The sequence below is a fragment of the Chiloscyllium punctatum genome, chromosome 32 (assembly GCF_047496795.1).
Source record: "Chiloscyllium punctatum isolate Juve2018m chromosome 32, sChiPun1.3, whole genome shotgun sequence".
Taxonomy (NCBI): domain Eukaryota; kingdom Metazoa; phylum Chordata; class Chondrichthyes; order Orectolobiformes; family Hemiscylliidae; genus Chiloscyllium; species Chiloscyllium punctatum.
In genome coordinates, this window is record NC_092770.1 from 18,428,865 (window position 1) to 18,447,667 (window position 18,803).

At 42.2% G+C, this 18,803-nt stretch overlaps 1 protein-coding gene across 1 annotated transcript in view; it reads right to left on the minus strand.

Moving 5' to 3' along the window:
• polr3b (polymerase (RNA) III (DNA directed) polypeptide B) overlaps positions 1-18,803 on the minus strand; it is a 95,794-nt gene that overhangs the window by 1,110 nt on the left and 75,881 nt on the right. Inside the window, exons 24-27 of the mRNA XM_072551794.1 lie at positions 8,073-8,176; positions 5,610-5,776; positions 3,006-3,119; positions 1,228-1,401 (exon numbers count right to left, since the gene is read on the minus strand). Of these exons, the coding sequence (XP_072407895.1) occupies positions 1,228-1,401; positions 3,006-3,119; positions 5,610-5,776; positions 8,073-8,176 (559 nt within the window). The remainder of the gene's footprint in view (positions 1-1,227; positions 1,402-3,005; positions 3,120-5,609; positions 5,777-8,072; positions 8,177-18,803) is intronic.

Below are 18,803 nucleotides of genomic sequence, written 5' to 3' on the forward strand. Positions count from 1 at the left end.
AATTAAATTTTTAATTGATGCATTAAAATGCAACTGATGCCATGTACAAAATAGACTGGAAAAAGGGAGGAGGCTGGGTAGTTTGTTCTTTGTCCAGTGTAATCAGTGGGAATAGGGGTCGTGGTTTACTCTTGTGAAGTAAAAATTTTCTACATTTTCTATGTATTCAGGACAAGAAAGATGTCCAGGGACATTGGGAGAGGCAGAATGGACATCAATGGGTCAAATGGCCTTTTGTCCTTTGCTGTAATGATTCTATGAGCTGTGATTAATTATACTTATTGAGTGATGGATCCTGAATATTATTGTGAAGATTAAAACCATACTCCAGTAAACTCAAACATTTACTATTTTCTGAACACAGTACAGATAAACCGTGCCACACAACCAAGTAACAAGAAAATCTAAGATCTCTGCACATAGGATAAACATTAAATGCAGTTAAAATGTTTAGAACACACATTTTCAAAGAACCAGGATAGTGACAGCAAATAGGTTATGGTAGTGGAGCAACTTTGACACAAACTTCACCGTCAGGTTAAGTCCATCCTGTCACGTGGTGAAGTTAATAACCAATACATCTGGCAACCTGTGGGAAAGATTGATTTGTCTGGCCCCAAGGCCTAACAAAAGAAAGGCTTGCATTTCAATAGCGCCTGCCACAATGGAAAGTGCTCCCAGCTTTCAATGTAGAAAATATACCAGCCAATTCGGACCCAGCTACCTCCCAGAAACAATAGTGGATAGTGATCCGATCATCTGTTTAATGCAGAGAGGGATATTTATTTGCCACACTATACTGGAGAGATTTTCCCTGATCATCTTCGAAAATGTGGTGTGGGATCAGTCATACCCACCCATTAGACAGGAGGGCGATTTAATAATTCCTCTGAATGGCTGACCCTCTCTCAGCACTGGCCCACGGACAGTGCAGCGCTGGCCCACTGAAGCTCAGCCCTGCATCTGTGTGGTCCCTCCGATAGTGCTGGCCTTCTGAAAATGTGGCATACTCTTACTCCTTTTCTCCCTCCTTTAGAAGTGTAGCACTATCTTAGCATTGCATTGATTTGGCAGAACAGAGTGATTTGGACCCAATTCTTTGAACAAGAACTTTACATCTTAATCTAAGATGCGACTACAACCATGAGCAATGCTTTATGGGGTGCAGATAGCTAATGCTCTCAGGACACTTCTTAGCAAGAAGTGGATGGAAGTAGATGTATTTACCAGCCAGAGTATCCCAGCAGACCACACTGTCCACAGACATCCACCTCAAAAGCATCACTGGAGATCATTAACCTCTCCAACAGCATCATGCTGGCTCCATAACCAATCAGGCAATCTCGTTCCATCTCACCAAGACGCAAACCTCCATCACGTGATCGTCCTTCAGTCGGTTGCCTGGCAGGTCAAATTTTGAGAGAATCATCACGAAATTAAGATAACGTGAAGCTTGCAAAGTGCAAAATTATATACAAACACAGGTATCTATACCATGGGGATCTTACTGATGTAGACAGATTTTTAATCAGTAGAGATTCAACATATAGAAGATAAGAACTTCATCCCAGGAATGACTTGACTGTACCTTCTCTGAACTGCTTCTAAAACAATTTCCAGGAAATGGCAGGAAAGTGGATGTGAGGATCATCAGATCCACCAAGTGGTCAAACAAGTTTAATGGGCTGAATATCCTTCTGCAGTTTGTATCTCAAAATCTTTTAGTCAGATCCCCAACGTTGTCCCTTTTGATTTAAATTTTAGTACATTATCATAGAATCATATAACCCCTACAGCATGAAACAGGCCCTTTGGCCCAACAAGTCCACACCAATCCCTCTGAAGAGTAACCCACCCAGACCCACTCCCCTCCCCTATTACCCTAGATTTACCCCTGACTTATGCACCTAGCCTATATATCAGAGAGTAATTTAGCAACTATGGGTACTTTACCTAACTTGAACACCTACATACTTCACTGAAACTTCAATGAATGCCAAATTAAGTTGTTGTTTGATAGTACACAACTTCAGTGCTGCTAAAGAGGAAGGATTTACTGTCAAAGCTTTTCATCTTGCACACATCAGGACAGAATTGCAAGAATACCAAATTTCAAAAGGAATACAGGACTCAGGAGCAAGAGCTTGTTCCACCATTCGATGGGCTGATTTGGTTATGGTCTAATCTACACTTTCCTGCGTGACCCAGTAACTCCTGATTCACTGGTCTATCAAATATCTATTTAAGTCAGCCTTGAATAAATACAGGCCCAACCTGTACTCACCTCTGGAGGAGCAAAATTCCACGGTCGAACAACTTTCTGTGAGGAGAAACTTCTCATCTCTATTTCAAACCATGCCCCTAGTTTGAGTTTCTCCCTGAAGAAACACCCTCCTGGTATCCATCTTATCCTGTAGCCTTGAATATTTCATTAAGATCACCTCTCACTCTATTAAATCCCACTGGGTATAGATCCAACTTGTTCAAACTTGGATTTAATCAGACCCGCAGCGTGACTCACTCACGTGCCCTGTGTGAAACTTCTAACACACATCAGTGAGTCACACTGTAAGCCTGACTAAAAATCTTTCAACATTTGTAAGTGTAATTCTTAGCAGAATCAGGATTGCTTAAAGTGGTGCCCAATCGTGGAATCACATCTAATGTTGGACATGATGATCATGAGGTAATATCCAGTGTGGAGGTAATAGCCTACTGTGGAGAGCCAAAGGGACAGGCTGCCTGTGAAGATCTGCCACTGGAGCCTTGGGATGTGTGCCTTACACCTGCAAATCACACTTGCACTAAAAGTCTGGGAAGCTTTGATTGCTGGTTTCTTTTTCAACTGTAGCTAAATTATATCCAAAGATTCAATTTCAGGTCCCTACCTCTAACCATATACAATGGAACAGTTCCAGTCAGGTGACCAACTGAAGCTCTCCATGACCTACAGCTTGACTATTAAGCAATGAGACAATATTAATTCAACACTGATGAGAGCTCACCTGGTGAGTACGGCCCGGGGACCTCGCGCTCGTGCATGCATCTTATCTAGCACCATGTGTTTCAGCTTCTGATAGTACACAGGACCAAAGTAGATGTATGCTTCCAATGGCTCACTGACAAAGACAAGAGGAGGTGATAGGAGGAAGTGGATTACAAGGCACCCCTGAGCACAAAACTACAGCATGTTGATGAGAGACTTGTTGTACATTACCACATGGACTGTAGTGGAACAAAGTGGCTTACAATCACAGCTTTATCGAGGACGACTATCAGTGACACCGCTATCCAGAGAATGAATGAATAAAAATAATTTTTGAAGCCCAACTGTACCAAATTCAGCATAATCTGTCTCATTATACTCAATAAACATTTTAAGGATCTTAGTACTTATTAACTACCTAGATCTCTGCTTTCATAATTAGATTTTTTTTAAAAAATCAAACACACAAGAATATTTCGAAACATTAACACAAAATATGGATTAATCACTTTTACTACGGTTCTTAACTTCCTTGAACGTTCAGCAAATTTGTACTCTATACTTTTAATCTTCACTTGTTTAAAAAGTCAGACATGGCACTTGGATGTTTATGTGCTTATGACACCACAGTCAGCACGTGCAATGAAGTGCTTTATGAAGTCCACTTTTTATTGCAGTGTAGACATCAAGAGCATTAAATTGGAATACAGCAGTGACATCAATGACTAAGTGATCAGTTTTTGATAAGTACCGATTGGGACACTAGGAGAACCTTCCCCCAGACAGCATATGCACTATGGGATAAATCTAATCTAAATTAATGGACAAACGGAGCTTTGGTTTTGTCTTGTCCAAAAGAGCTGCTATTCTGACAGTGTGGCATTTCCTCAGAACTGCACGGTGCTGAAAGAGTTTAAGGATTCAAGATCTAAGCTGACTTTGCAGAGGCAGCTCCCACTGCTCCAATGTCTCAGTTTAGTCACATTGATTAAAACTGTATACTTTGCAGCAAAGGTTATATATACTTTTCATTGCTAACAGCCAGTTATATTGACTGTTACTATTACATATTATTGTACAGAGTATCTAGGTCAAATCAGAGAATAACGCAGCACTGAATGAGGCCTTTCAATCCATCAGGTTGGCATTGGCTCTTTTCAGAGAAGTTGAATTAGCCGTACTCCTTCCCTGCACATTTCCCTCTTGATCAAACATACAGGCCCTTTGGCCCACTATGTTGTGCTTCAGCATTTACCTTAATGTATGATCAACCTAACCTACACATCCCTCAATGTACTGTCGTCCAGCAGTTACTTAAATGTCCCTAATGTCTCTGATTCTACTACCACTGCTGGCTGTGCAATCCATGGACCCACCATATTCTGCATAAAGAACCTACCTCTGACATCTCCCCTATACCTTCCTCCAATCACCTTAAAATTATGACCCCTTGTGACTGCTATTTCTACGCCGGGGAAAAAGTCTCTGGCTATCTACTCTATGCTTCTGTTTACCTTGTATACCTCTATCAAGTCACCTCTCTTCCTTCTTCTTCCCAATGGGAAGAGCCCAAGCTCACTCAACCGCTCTTCATAACAGAAGTTCTCCAATCCAGGCAGAATCCTGGTAAATCTCCTCTGCATCCTCTCAAAAGCACCTACATCCTTCCTATAATGAGGTGACCAGAACTGGACACAATATTCTAGTGCAGTCTAACCAGGGTTTAGAATCATAGAATCCCTACTGTGTGGCAACAGGCCCTTCGGCCCAACTAGTTCACATTGACCGTCTACAGAGTAACCCACCCCCCTAACCTATTACTCTACACTTACCCCTGATTAATGTACCTAACTTTACACATCCCTTAACACTATTTGCAATTTAGCATGGACAATTCACCTAATCCGCACATCTTTGGATGGTGGAAGGAAACCAGAGCACCCAGAGGAAATCCACACAGACACAGGAAAAATGTGGAAATTCCACACAGCCAGTCGCCAGAGGCTGGAATTGAACCCAGGTCCCTGGTGCCCTGAGGCAGCAGTGCTAACCACTGAGCGACTGTGCCACCCCGTTTTATTGAATTGCATTTACTGGGTTTTATGGAGTTGCAGCAAAACCTTGTGGCTCTTAAACTCAATCCCCTTCTTATTAAAAAGGCATTCAAGTATTTAAGCAATTCCCTTTTGAAAGATACTGTCCCTATCAGATACACATTTCTTTCAGACAGCTTGGATGGAACAAAAATGTAATTTTCCCCCCAGTTTTGCTAGCAAAACTTTCAACCTGTCTCCTCTGGTTACCAATCCTTCCATCACTGGTAACGGTTTCTCCTTAGTTACCGTGTTTAAGGGTTTCATGATTTTGAACCTCTGTCAAATCTCTCCACAACCTTCTCTCTTCAGAAATACTATCCAATATCTCTATTCTCACCATAAAAGTCTAGAATGGCATTAGTGGTGTTAAATACAGTACTAGGAGAAATATTGCTGATGAAGAGCTTATGCCTGAAACATCAATTCTCCTGCTCCTCAGATGCTGCCTGACCTGCTGTGCATTGCCAGCACCACACTCTACTTAAAAATACAGGACATCAAGATCAATATTTATGAAACAGACTTACCCAGTGATTCCAGAGGTTACATAATCCTTGCCAAGATAATTGTAACCATAATGTATCAAATCCTCACAAACATCCTTTACTTTGCTGCCACCAAAGGCAGTGCCATAGTGGAACCTGCCATCCAGGAGACCAGCCTTCCCTGCCAACAGTTCAATCAACTTACCAACCTAGAGACAAGGAAATGACAGCAAGTAACATATTCACAAACCCTGGAAAGCCAAAATTCAGAAATGATTACTATTTCCCCAATTCTCAAGCCTAGCTTTCAATTGCATGGTTTCACCCTACGTTAGTGACACACTCCCAACCACTCCAAAGTTACTCCCTCATCCCAGAACCTCTCCCATCCCATCAAAAAGGACACTGGATTATTATTATTCAGATAGAAATGGTGAGCAGGGTATTGGGAAAAAGGCAAGAAATTTGCACCAGTGTAAACAAGATGGCCCAATGCATCCTCCTGACTGTGAAATCTCTGTATCTATATTATTCAGGTACCCCACCCATCCATTGGAATTCACTTTCCATGACACTTCCATCTCTCTCCCTCGCCCCTCCAAATTAATTTTTCCCAGTAACCGTCCCTTTCCTTTCTGACTGACTGTAACACATTCATCAATATTAAAAACAGACACGAATTTATGCTTTCACTTGATCCCAGCAAATCGTACCACTTTGTTTCAGTTTTATGCAAGGTAAGAGATGAGTGTTCATTAAGTTGATTACAAGAGATTCTGGTCTCTCTTGTCCCAATGGATGGACAACAAATGTTAGCCTTGTCAGTGTCACCTTTGACAACAACAATTTTTTTAAAATCCTGGCATGCCTTCAAAAAAATTATAAATAATTTAACTATTTTAATCATACTCATTTCTGCCAGCAGGAAGCGGGGAGGGGAGGAGGGTGGAGAGAAGGAGGCAACACATTTGCTCATTAATTGTATGCACTGGGCAAGAATTCAGCAAAACACAGTACACACAGACATGGAATGTCTCAGTGGGCTTACACCTCATCAAAAACTGTGGACCCAGATCTTGGAACTTTTTTCTTTAGAAGGGTCCATCAACAATGGAAAATAGGTAAATTGATTTGTTTTTAGAGCGCTGTGCATTGATTTATTGAGAATATTGTTGACTGTGTCAGCTGTCATACTAGAATTTGTTACAGCTGTCAAAATATATGAGCTGAGCTTTCATACTAGGTTGCTAGATACAAATTGACTTTAAAGCAGAGATGAAACCACTGAATTAGAAATCTTTATTGTTGCAACTTTGTGGCTACAGGGGTGGGAAAAAGCCTCACTTAAAAACTGTGCATCCGTAAGAACGCTGAATTAATACAGTGTGGTGGAGGCAGGCACTCCAATGAATGGTCTTGTCACTTTATTTTTTAAGATTAAATGGCAGGTGACATTATTAACAAAAAGTCCATACATCAGGTCTACAGTTTGACAGCACAAATAGATAGTTCCGATAACCAATGATGCTTTGAAACAGGAACAGGTCTTTCAACACCTCAAACACAAACTGGACCATCTGTACCTCAAATCTATTTATTCTCCTTAAACTGTATATTCTTTGATATCTTACCTAACACAAATCTATTCATTTGAATATTGAAAGTCTCAACTTACCTCTAGAATCAACATTCTCTTTGGGAAGAAAGTTTCAGAGTTTTGTAAACTGGGGTACGAACAGGCTTTTTTGCAATTAAAAGCCAACCACGTATCTTCAGAGTTGAGGACGCAGGGAAAACCTTTCAGCCAATTTCCCCCACTAAACTCTCATCAACGTTGAGACAGAATGTGTTGCAAGTCTTTCAGTGCATATCTACCATGATGCTGGTCATCCCAGCTGCTGCCTGAGCTACACTAGAAAGTGCCCTGTTTGCATTGCTTCTTTACTGACTGGCTGGAAAATCTAACTACTCTGTCAAGGAGTGAGCTACTGTGTGCCTCAATACACACTTTGTTAGAGACCTTTTCCAATATTAAACATTTAGAATATGGCGAATGCAGAACTCCTATTTGTTTAATGCGAAAGGGAACCCAAGGAAGGTTAAAAATGTCCAAGTATTTAAACTGAACCCGAAGGGTTTTGAAAACTGGTGAATCGGACTTACAATATCATTTTGGAGTGCTAAAATAATTCTCATATCAATGCAAGTTGAGCCCCATTTTAGATTTAAATTACAAATTCAGTGTTAAGGCATATAGCAGAATAGGTACTGAAGTAGCAGTGTAATCGGCTCCTTGGTGATCCAACTTTCAAAGTGCCATACAAACAGAATCCCTTCACAGATGTTTCTTATTCCAGTTAAAACTTTGGCCTCTGTTCCATTTACTTATGGGAAATCCGTTCCAATACACCTGCAGTAAACAGTTGTTGCTGAAGGACATGTCACTTCCAAAGGGAGTGTACCCTTGGGGTAAACATTGCGCAGAATACAGCGGTCCATACTCACTGTCATTCGGGAGGGGTAACCGTGAGGATTCATAATGATGTCTGGACAGATTCCACTGTCACAGAATGGCATGTCTTCCTGAGGCACAATCAAACCACAGACACCTAAGGGAGCGAGAGAGAGCTTTACCAGCAGAAGTTTGTAGTATCTTTTGCAATTAGTCACAAATGCACCATCCAATCATTGGCATGCTACAAAGACTCTGTAAACACAGATATATTTCCAAACCACACTGCTCATTTCCACATGTTCACTTACATATCAGATTCTGAAAAGTAATACACCTAAAAAATTCCTCAAATGCTTTGACTATTCTTGCTCATACCATCCCTGGATGATAAAATCTTAATTCTATGGTTAAATGGTTACGTTACTTTGACCAAGGTCAGGGATTAAAATCGGGAGAATGGGAGTTCATGACAATTTCAATTGTCGAACTCAGTTTAAACCAATCTGGAAATAAAGAGCTGGCATCAGTGAAAACAAAAAGTGATTTCTATCCCATACCAATGCCATTAATTCCTGACAAAGTCACTTATTTGTAGCAGAACAGTTCATGATGGGCACACAAGAATTTGAAACAGTAGGCCATTTGGTCCATTGAGCCCTGCTCTATAATAAGCATCAGTCTCTGCAAGATCAGTCACAATCTGAGAATTAATATTTTCATAAGGGGAAAAGATATAAAAGGAACCTAAGGGGAAACGTCTTCACGCATAGAGTTGTGCATGTATGGAATGGGCTGCCAGAGGAAGTGCTGGAGGCTGGTACAATTGCAGCATTTAAGATATCTGGATGCTTAGATGAATAGGAAGGGTTTGGAGCGATATGGCCAAAGTGCTGGAGAATGGGACTAGATTAGGTTGGGATCTCTGGTCGGCATAGACGAGTTGGACTGAAGGGTCTGTTTCCATGCTGTACATTTCTATGACTCTCTAACTCTAAGAATGGAAAAGTTGGATTGAGTGTGAATTTTTTCCACTCTTAAGTAGAATGTACCCAGTATCTAAGCAAATTAATTGCTGCAACGTCACAGCAGTTGTTTAAACCCAGCGGCACGGTGACTCAGCTGCTGCCTCACAGCACCAGGGTTCCAGCTTCGATTCCAGCCTCGGGCGACTGTCTATGTGAAGACTGCATATTCTCTGCGTCTGCATGGGTTTCCTCCCGGTGCTCCGGTTTCCTCCCACAGTCCAAAGATGTGCAGGTCAGGTGAATTGGCCATGCTAAATTGCCTATGGTGCATTAGTCAGAGGGAAATGGGTCTGGGTGGGTTACTCTTCAGGAGGGTTGGTGTGGACTGGTTGGGCTGAAGGGCCTGTTTCCATACTGTAGGGAATCTAATCTAAACAAACAAAGAACCTATCAAAGAATAGAAAAAAAATCACTTGAATCACAGGTGATACCCACAGTAAGCCAGGAGGATCTAGTGGCCATTCACAAAATTATGAATTCCCGTGTGTGGGACTGGATGGGGTGAAATGGGAAGGCCACACAATGAACACCCAGCAAAGGGGGTTAAAACCAAGACCCTACAGTCCCCTAACCAATGCTTCTGGGCTAACAGGTGAATAGGCATCTTTGGGAAAACTTCACACAACCTTCTTGTATGGTGAAATAAGCACAACTGTGAATAGCAGCAGACTGTGGAAAATGTAGACTGCTAAGGTTACAGAGGGCCAGTGTGTGTTGTTTGTTTTGTGTGAAAGGGAATGATAAAAGATGCATGAAATTGACACAGAAAGGCAGGAAAACAGAAAGAAGCGAGGCTGCTCCATCAGAGGCAGCGTGTAGCCTTTGGAGAGCTGCATAACAATGGGATCCACACATCCAAGCACAGATCCAACACAGCTGTGGGTTTCATTAGATGAAGAGACTGGTGACTAAAGTAAATAATTAACCTATTGTGATCCAGTGAAAGTGCTTGACAGGGCTAACCATATCTAAGGGATTTTAATAACATTTCCCCAATTTAATTGCACAAGTCTATTTTATTGCCTTCGCAGATTGGATACACCACTTATTAAAAACAAATGCTGCAACAATATTTTAAGAAAAGCAATAGGATTTTCAGTGGACAGTCAGGAAATTACACATTTTAAAAAAACATTTGAGAAGGACTCAAATCACAGCTGCGAGATCTTGTCAAAAAACCTTAAAAAAAAGCCATTACCAAATGAGGTGAAAGTCAAAATTATTACCAGAATCTCAGGCTACTTTGATTTCTGTATATTGTTGCACTCTGGTAAAGTGTTTCTATTTTAACCATTTCATTTTTGCTATAAAAGTTCTACCTTAGGCTCAGCTGTGTTTTCTATCTACATAAAGCAGCGCAAGGTAGCAAATCCTAATTAATACGAAAAGATTGAAATACTTTTGTGGACAGCTATTATAAAACAATTAGCACAGAATCTTTTCAACGCTGCAAATGGAGAGAATGGGTTAAGGGCTGCTTTGTAACCCAGTTTGCATTTACTATTTCACTCGAGAATGTATTTGTGGGAGCAATTATGTGCCATAAAATGGTAATGTAACTGTTTTGCATACTTAATTGGGAGGTCACAAGGTTACCAGTTCAGGACTTGTATCTGAAAACATGCACTGCAGGGCATTTTATAACTGTTCGTGCTTTTCACGTTTCACAGCAAAGTCACAATGACCAATGAGAGTTTAAAAAGCAGGGTCTTCTTAGAAAAAAAAAGTTGCATTCTAGTAGGAACATTTGTCAAATTTGCTGCAACGTTTTGTTTTTTTAAAAAGTATACTTGGTGAAGCCAATCAAGCCAAAAGACGTGAAGATAATTTGTTCCCACACTTTGAGCTGGGCATATTCTGATTACTTAGACATGAGAATTCTCAAGATTCTCACTGCAGCAAGTAATTTGGAAATAATTATCAAATTAAATGTATAAATTTAAACAGCATTAAACAATAGGATTAGGCCAGTTATAAACCAGAGTTACATGTAATTAGGATAATATTGCAAGTCATGTTGGAATTGCAATCTTCACGCAGATTGGGTAAACAAATTTGCTATAATAGGTAGAGGATGGATTCATAGAATGCTTACAAAATAGTTTTCTAGATCAGCAGGAGCCAACCAGGTTACACTTCATCCATTGTGCAATGAAAAGGATTAATTAACAATCTTGTAATAAAGAGGCCTTTAGGAAAGAGCAACTATAATATGATGGAATTTCGTATCACGTACGAGTGATTTAGTTAAGCCTGAAACTAGGGTCTTCAAGCTTACATTATTTAGATATGTAGGGATGAGGGCAAGTTGGGAAAGATAGATTGAGAATTTAGATTAAAACATATGATAATGGACAAGCGATGGCTAGTATTTAAAGCAATTAGTACACAATTACAAAATATATTCACTTAAAGGACAAAAACCCCTTGGAAAGATTGGGTAAAAACAATGACTGCAGATGCTGGAAACTGGATCCACCCTAGCAACCTTCGCATAAACCAAATCATCCGCCGACATTTCCGCCACCTCCAAACAGACCCCACCACCAGAGATATATTTCCCTCCCCACCTTTTGCAAAGACCGTTCCTCCCTGACTACCTGGTCAGGTCCACGCTCCACGTTCCCCCCCCCCCCCCCACAACCCACCCTCCCATTCTGGCACCTCCCCCTGCCACCACAGGAATTGCAAAACCTGCACCCACACATCCTCCCTCACCTCCATCCAAGGCCCTAATGGAGCCTTCCACATCCATCAAAGTTTTACCTGCACATCCACCAATATCATTTATTGTATCCGTTGCTCCCGATGCAGTCTCCTCTACATTGGGGAGACTGGACGCCTCCTAGCAGAGCGCTTTCGGGAACATCTCCAGGACACCCACACCAAACACACCGCTCTGTGGCCCAACATTTCAACTCCCCCTCCCACTCTGCCGAGGACATGGAGATCCTGGGCCTCCTTCACCACCGCTCCCTCACCACCAGATGTCTGGAGGAAGAATGCCTCATCTTCAACCCCAGGGCATTAGTGTGGACTTCAATGGTTTCCTCATTTCCCCTTCCCCCACTTCACCCCAGTTCCAAACTTCCAGCTCAGCACTGTCCCCATGACTTGTCCTACCTGCCTATCTTCTTTTCCACCTGTCCACTCCACCCTGCCCCTCCCGACCTATCACCTTCATCCGTTCCCCCATTCACCTATTGTACTCTATGTTACTTTCCCCTCACCCCCACCCTCCTCTCACTTATCTCTCCACCCTTCAGGCTCTCTGCCTGTATTCCTGATGAAGGGCTTTTGCCTGAAACGTCGATTTTACTGCTCCTCGGATGCTGCCTGAACTGCTGTGCTCTTCTAGCACCACTAATCCAGAACCTTGGAAAAATTGGCCCACCCATGGCTAACAAGAGCCAGAGATAATATTGGTTCAAAGAACAAAGCTGATAACATTGCCAAAAAAAAGAGTAGTTAGCTTCAGGATTGAGAGAATTTGAGAATTCAGCAAGAAATTAATAAGGAAAATGGAAAAAAATTAAAAGAGTAGACTAGAAACAGACTGAAACAAAGCAAATGTATAAAAAGGAAGAATACAAACAGGAGGAGACTTGTGAAGTAAATACAGGCCCATTTGAGACAAAAAGAAGTGAAATTATAATAGGGAGTAAAGAAATGGAATACACATTAAACAAATATTTTTTATGTATTTCTATAACAGAGGAACAGACAGAAATTTGCAACCAAGGGTCTGACAATATTGAAAATGCTCAGCAGATCTGGAAGATTCATTGGAAAGAGAAAGAAAGTTAGCGTTTCAACTCAAATGACCTAACAACAGAAATGGGCAGGGCTAGCAAGAATGAAGAACTCCTGGAAATTAGCATAAGTGAAGAAATAGCATTGGTAAAATTAATTAACTAAGCAATAAAAATATCCTCCAGACATGTCAACCTAAGCAACAGCAAAGGGATATCAACAAAAAAAAGGTAGAAAGAAGAGTACAAAAAAAGCTAGCTTGTAGAGTAAAAATAGATAGTAAGAGTTTCTACAAGTAATTGAATCATAAAAGAGTAACTAAAGCTAGCTTTAGTCTTCTAGAGAATGTATCTAGGCATTGATAATGTAAAACAAAAAAATGGTAGAGTTTTTGAACAGGTATTTTGTGCTTATCTGGGCAACTTCACAAGCTAACTGAAAATTAAGTAGTAATAGGGATGGACGAACTTGAAACATTTGCAATAATCAGGGAAAAGGTGCTAGAAAAGTTACCACATCTAAAGTCAAGACTAAATGCCCTGCATCACAAAGACTTAAAAGAGTGACTGCACAGATAATTGATGCACTAATTATAATCTCAACAAATTAAACATCTTTATTAGTGACAGAAGGGAAGCAAAGAGCAAGAAACTGTAGGGTCATTAGCCTAACATCTATCATAGGAAAGGTGCCAAGACACATTATTAAAGGTGGTTATACAACAGGATACTTAGAAAATCACAATTTGATCAGGCAAAGTCAATTATGGGTTTACAAAAGGTCTAGTGCAGCAGGTCAGGCAGCATCCAAGAAGCAGGCGAATCGACATTTCGGGCATAAGCCCTTCTTCAGGAATGAGGAAGGTGTGCCAAGCAGGCTAAGACTTGGGGGGAGGGGCATTGGGAATGCGATAGGTGGAAGGAGGTTAAGGTGAGGGTGATAGGCCGGAGAGGGGGTGGGGGCGAAGAGGTCAGGAAGAAGATTCCAGGTCAAGAAGGCGGTGCTGAGTCCAAGGGTTGGGACTGAGATAAGGGACTGGAGGTTGGTGGGGTGGTAGGTGAGGACCAGTGGGGTTCTGTCCTGGTGGCGATTGGAGGGGCGGGGTTCGAGGGCAGAGGAGCGGGAAGTGGAGGAGATGCGGTGGAGAGCATCGTCAACCACGTCTGAGAGGAAATTGCGGTCTTTGAAGAAGGAGGCCATCTGGGTTGATCGGTAGTGAAATTGGTCCTCCTGGGAGCAGATGCAGCGGAGGCGAAGGAATTGGGAATATGGGATGGCGTTTTTACTGGGGGCAGGGTGGGAAGAGGTGTAATCTAGGTAGCTGGGGGAGTCGGTCGGTTTATAGTAAATGTCCGTGTTGAGTCGGAAGCCACTCCCAGCACCTTCCCCTGCAACCGCAAGAAATGCAAAACTTGCGACCACACCTCCTCCCTCACTTCCCTCCAAGGCCCCAAGGGATCCTTCCATATCCATCACAAATTCACCTGCACCTCCACACACATCATTTACTGCATCCGCTGCACCCAATGTGGCCTCCTCTACATTGGGGAGACAGGCCGCCTACTTGCGGAACGTTTCAGAGAACACCTCTGGGACACCTGCACCAACCAACCCAACCTGCCCCGTGGCTCAACACTTCAACTCCCCCTCCCACTCTGCCAAGGACATGCAGGTCTTTGGCCTCCTCCATCGCCAGATCATGGCAACACAACGCCTGGAGGAAGAGCGCCTCATCTTCTGCCTAGAAACCCTCCAACCACAAGGGATGAATGCAGATTTCTCCAGCTTCCTCATTTCCCCTCCCCCCACCTTATCTTAGCCTCAACCCTCGGACTCAGCACCACCTTCTCAACCTACAATCTTCTTCCTGACCTCTCCGGCCTATCACCCTCGCCTTACCCTCTCCTTCCACCTATCGCATTTCCAACGCCCCTCCCCCAAGTCCCTCCTCCCTACCTTTTATCTTAGCCTGCTTGGCACACCTTCCTCATTCCTGAAGAAGGGCTTATGCCAGAAACGTCGATTCCCCTGCTTCTTGAATGCTGCCTGACCTGCTGCGCTTTTCCAGCAACACATTTTTCAGCTCTGATCTCCAGCATCTGCAGTCCTCACTTTTTCCTTACAAAAGGTCGAACCAATTTTTTTTTGATGAAGTAATGTTACGGTGGGTAGAGGAGAACTGATGTAATGTATTTTCAAAATGATATCAAAAAGCATTCGATAAAGGTGTCACAAGAACACATGGTGCAAAGGTCACATTTTAGCATTCGGCTAGCCTATTTTCGGTTATAACCAGTTGAGGTATCATCTCCACCACCTTTCACAAGTCAAAATTATTTTCATTGGTTAGTTCAGCTAATGGGCAAACAAACAAATGCTAGTTTTTTTTGGTCATCATATTTTCCATCTGTCATAATCCATACAACACCAGCTTGTATTTATTTTTTTTTTTTTTTTTTTTTTAGATTACTTACAGTGTGGAAACAGGCCCTTCGGCCCAACAAGTCCACACTGCCCCGCCGAAGCGCAACCCACCCATACCCCTATATCTACCTCTTACCTACACTACGGGCAATTTAGCATGGCCAATTCACCTGACCTGCACATCTTTGGACTGTGGGAGGAAACCGGAGCACCCGGAGGAAACCCACGCAGACACGGGGAGAACGTGCAAACTCCACACAGTCAGTCCCTGAGGCGGGAATTGAACCCGGGTCTCTGGCGCTGTGAGGCAGCAGTGCTAACCACTGTGCCACCGTGGTTGGAATGTACCTAGCCTGCACCAAAACTGAACAAAAAAAGAGAAAGAAAAATGCATTAGAAGATTCTAATAGCCATTAAAATCGGAAAGAATGAGGCTGTATACTTATTAAAGTTAATTTCCAGTGCCTGAGATGTTGTCTGAGAAGAATTAGGATTCAAAGTTTGTGAGAAGACTTGTAGCTCGGGTGCTCGTTGTTGTGGTTCTGTTTGCCAAGCTGGGAATTTGTGTTGCAGACATTTCATCCCCTGTCTAGGTGACATCCTCAGTGCTTGGGAGCCTCCTGTGAAGCGCTTCTGTGATGTTTCCTCCGGCATTTGTAGTGGTTTGAATCTGCCGCTTCCAGTTGTCAGTTCCAGCTGTCCATTGCAGTGGTCGGTATATTGGGTCCAGGTCAATGTGCTTATTGATTGAATCTGTGGATGGGGGCCATGCCTCTAGGAATTCCCTGGCTGTTCTCTGTTTGGCTTGTCCTACAATAGTAGTGTTGTCCCAGTCAAATTCATGTTGCTTGTCATCTGCGTGTGTGGCTACTAAGGATAGCTGGTCATGTCGTTTCGTGGCAAGTTGGTGTTCATGGATGCGGATCGTTAGCTGTCTTCCTGTTTGTCCTATGTAGTGTTTTGTGCAGTCCTTGCATGGGATTTTGTACACTACATTGGTTTTGCTCATGCTGGGTATCAGGTGTGTTGTGGCCCTTTTGAATAGTGCCTTGATGCAACTTCTTTTGTGTGTGTTGGGGTGGTTGCAACAGCACACCCATGGGCTCATCCATCTCTGGACTCATAGCAGAAGCGGAAATGAAAAGATTAGGACAAACAGTCTTACCACAAATTCAACCCAAACTCTGGGTCAGATATGTGGATGACACCTTTTGTAATCATTAAAAACACAGAAATAGAGAACACTGGATCATCAACGCCACACTCACAGGAATCCGATTCATGAGAGAGGAAGAAAAGAACAACCAACTCCCATTCCTAGATGTGATGGTACAGAGAACACCGAACGGAGAATTCACCACAAAGGTATACAGGAAAGCCACACACACAGACCAAGTCCTGAACTACGAAAGCAACCATCCCAACACACACAAAAGAAGTTGCATCAAGACATTGTTCAAAAGGGCCACAACACACTGCAGTACAACAGAACTGCAAAAAGAGGAGGAAGAAGAACACCTATACAATGTATTTGCCAAAAACAGATACCCGCGCAATTTCATCAACAGATGCCTAAGGGAAAGACAATGGAATGAGGACATGCCACAACCCAAAGGACTAGCCACACTACCATACATCAAAAGCATTTCCAAACTACTGCGACCACTAGGACTCATAACAGCACACAAACCAACAGCCACTCTCAAACAACAACTCACAAGAACGAAGGACCCGATACCCAGCATGAGCAAAACCAATATAGTGTACAAAATCCCATGCAAGGACTGCACAAAACACTACATAGGACAAACAGGAAGACAGCTAATAATCTGCATCCAGCTGCAACTGATAACTGGAAGCGATAGATTCAAACCATTACAAATGCCAGAGGAAACGATCACAGAAGCGCTTCACAGGAGGTTCCCAAGCACTGAGGATGTCACCTAGACAGGGGATGAAACGTCTGCAACAGAAATTCCCAGCTCGGCGAACAGAACCACAACAATAATTAGGATTTAAAATTCAATCCATTTGAAAGGATATTGAGACTGAAATTGACAAGCTCTAACTTTCTATGGTAAATTTAATCTGTATCCACCTTGTAGATACAGGAACTTCATGGCCTTTAATGCATTTCAAAAGGCAGCAGTCAGCAAGACTTTTTTTGTAGAGCTTATGGAGGAGACATTTCGAGCATAAGCTCTTCATCAGGAATGAAGTGATGATACCCGGAGCTGGTTTATCTTGTAGAGGTGAATAAAATTATGCGATGTTGTTTAACAAGAGGTTTCCCTTTTAACACAGTGATTAGGAGAATTTGGTTTCCTAAGAGGGTGGTATGTGTGTAGAAATTGCTTCCCCAAATGGTAGTGGAGGCAAGGTTTTCACATTTACTCAAGGCTGAGTTGGGCAGAATTTTGATGATCAAAGGTAAACATTTGATTAAGTGGATGGGGGCACAGACCAGCCATAATCTTATTGAATGGTGCATCAGACATGAAGTGCCAAATGGCATACTGCTGTTCCTAACACCTATGTATCTGAACAATTTTATAAAGATGGTACGTTACAGAGATGCATTGGTTTCAATCCGGTGAATAGGTCCACATCTATTTTCCATCCCCAATAGTCCCTAAAATGGTGGTCATCCAATTTCTTAAACCACTGCAGTCCTACGCTGGGGGGAGGAAATTCAGGATTCTGACTGAAACAGTAAAGTTGGCATACAGTTCCAAGTTATGATGGTGTTGGTTTGGGACCTTGGGTGTCCACGAATCTGCTTATCCGTCTAAGTGGTCGAAATGCCGATTTGGAAGACACTGTAGGTGGACCTTCAAAGAGTTGCTGCAGTGCATCTTGTAAATGGAACACAAGGTACTTTGTGAATAGCACATCATGAACTGCATGCAGTTCGAAAGATGAAATGGCCTAATGTTGCTTCCTAGTCATATGTATCCTTTCAAAAACATAGCTGCAATGATTTAAATGCATTGATGTGATCTTTGTTAATTCTTTAAGTTCTTAATGAGTTGAAGTTGCAAACCTGAACTAATTAAAAAACAAGGGAGACAGAAAATTATCACTCTTGGATAGTTTGCTACAATCAGCAGTAGACAAATGCTAGAGACTATTCTTAGAGAAGAAACTGAGGACTTTCCAAAGCAAATCCGTTGCATTGGTTTTCTTGCAAGGGGGATGTTTTTGCAACAATTAAATCTTAAAATGGACGTGGAAACCAGCGATGGGCTTAATAGCCTCCTTCAGCCCTTTCATAATTCTGTGACTGATTCAACAAATGTAGAACATTGAATGCTTTTGACAATCCAATAAGGTTTCACACAAACAACAATTGCACAAAATTGGGACTCATGGGACCAGCTAAATCAAAAGATTGCTTTCGGTATAAACAGTTTGAACAGAGCGGCGAGGAGAGAGGGCAGAGAGAAGCGAGGGCTGCCGAGAAATTTTTAAGTGGGTGAGATCTAAACCAGAGGCCTCTCTCTCACCCACCTCCTCTAACCTTAGTAAGAGTCTGTAAACTTGCTAAGTTTTCAGGTTTTCTCTTTTTTTTCTTTTCTT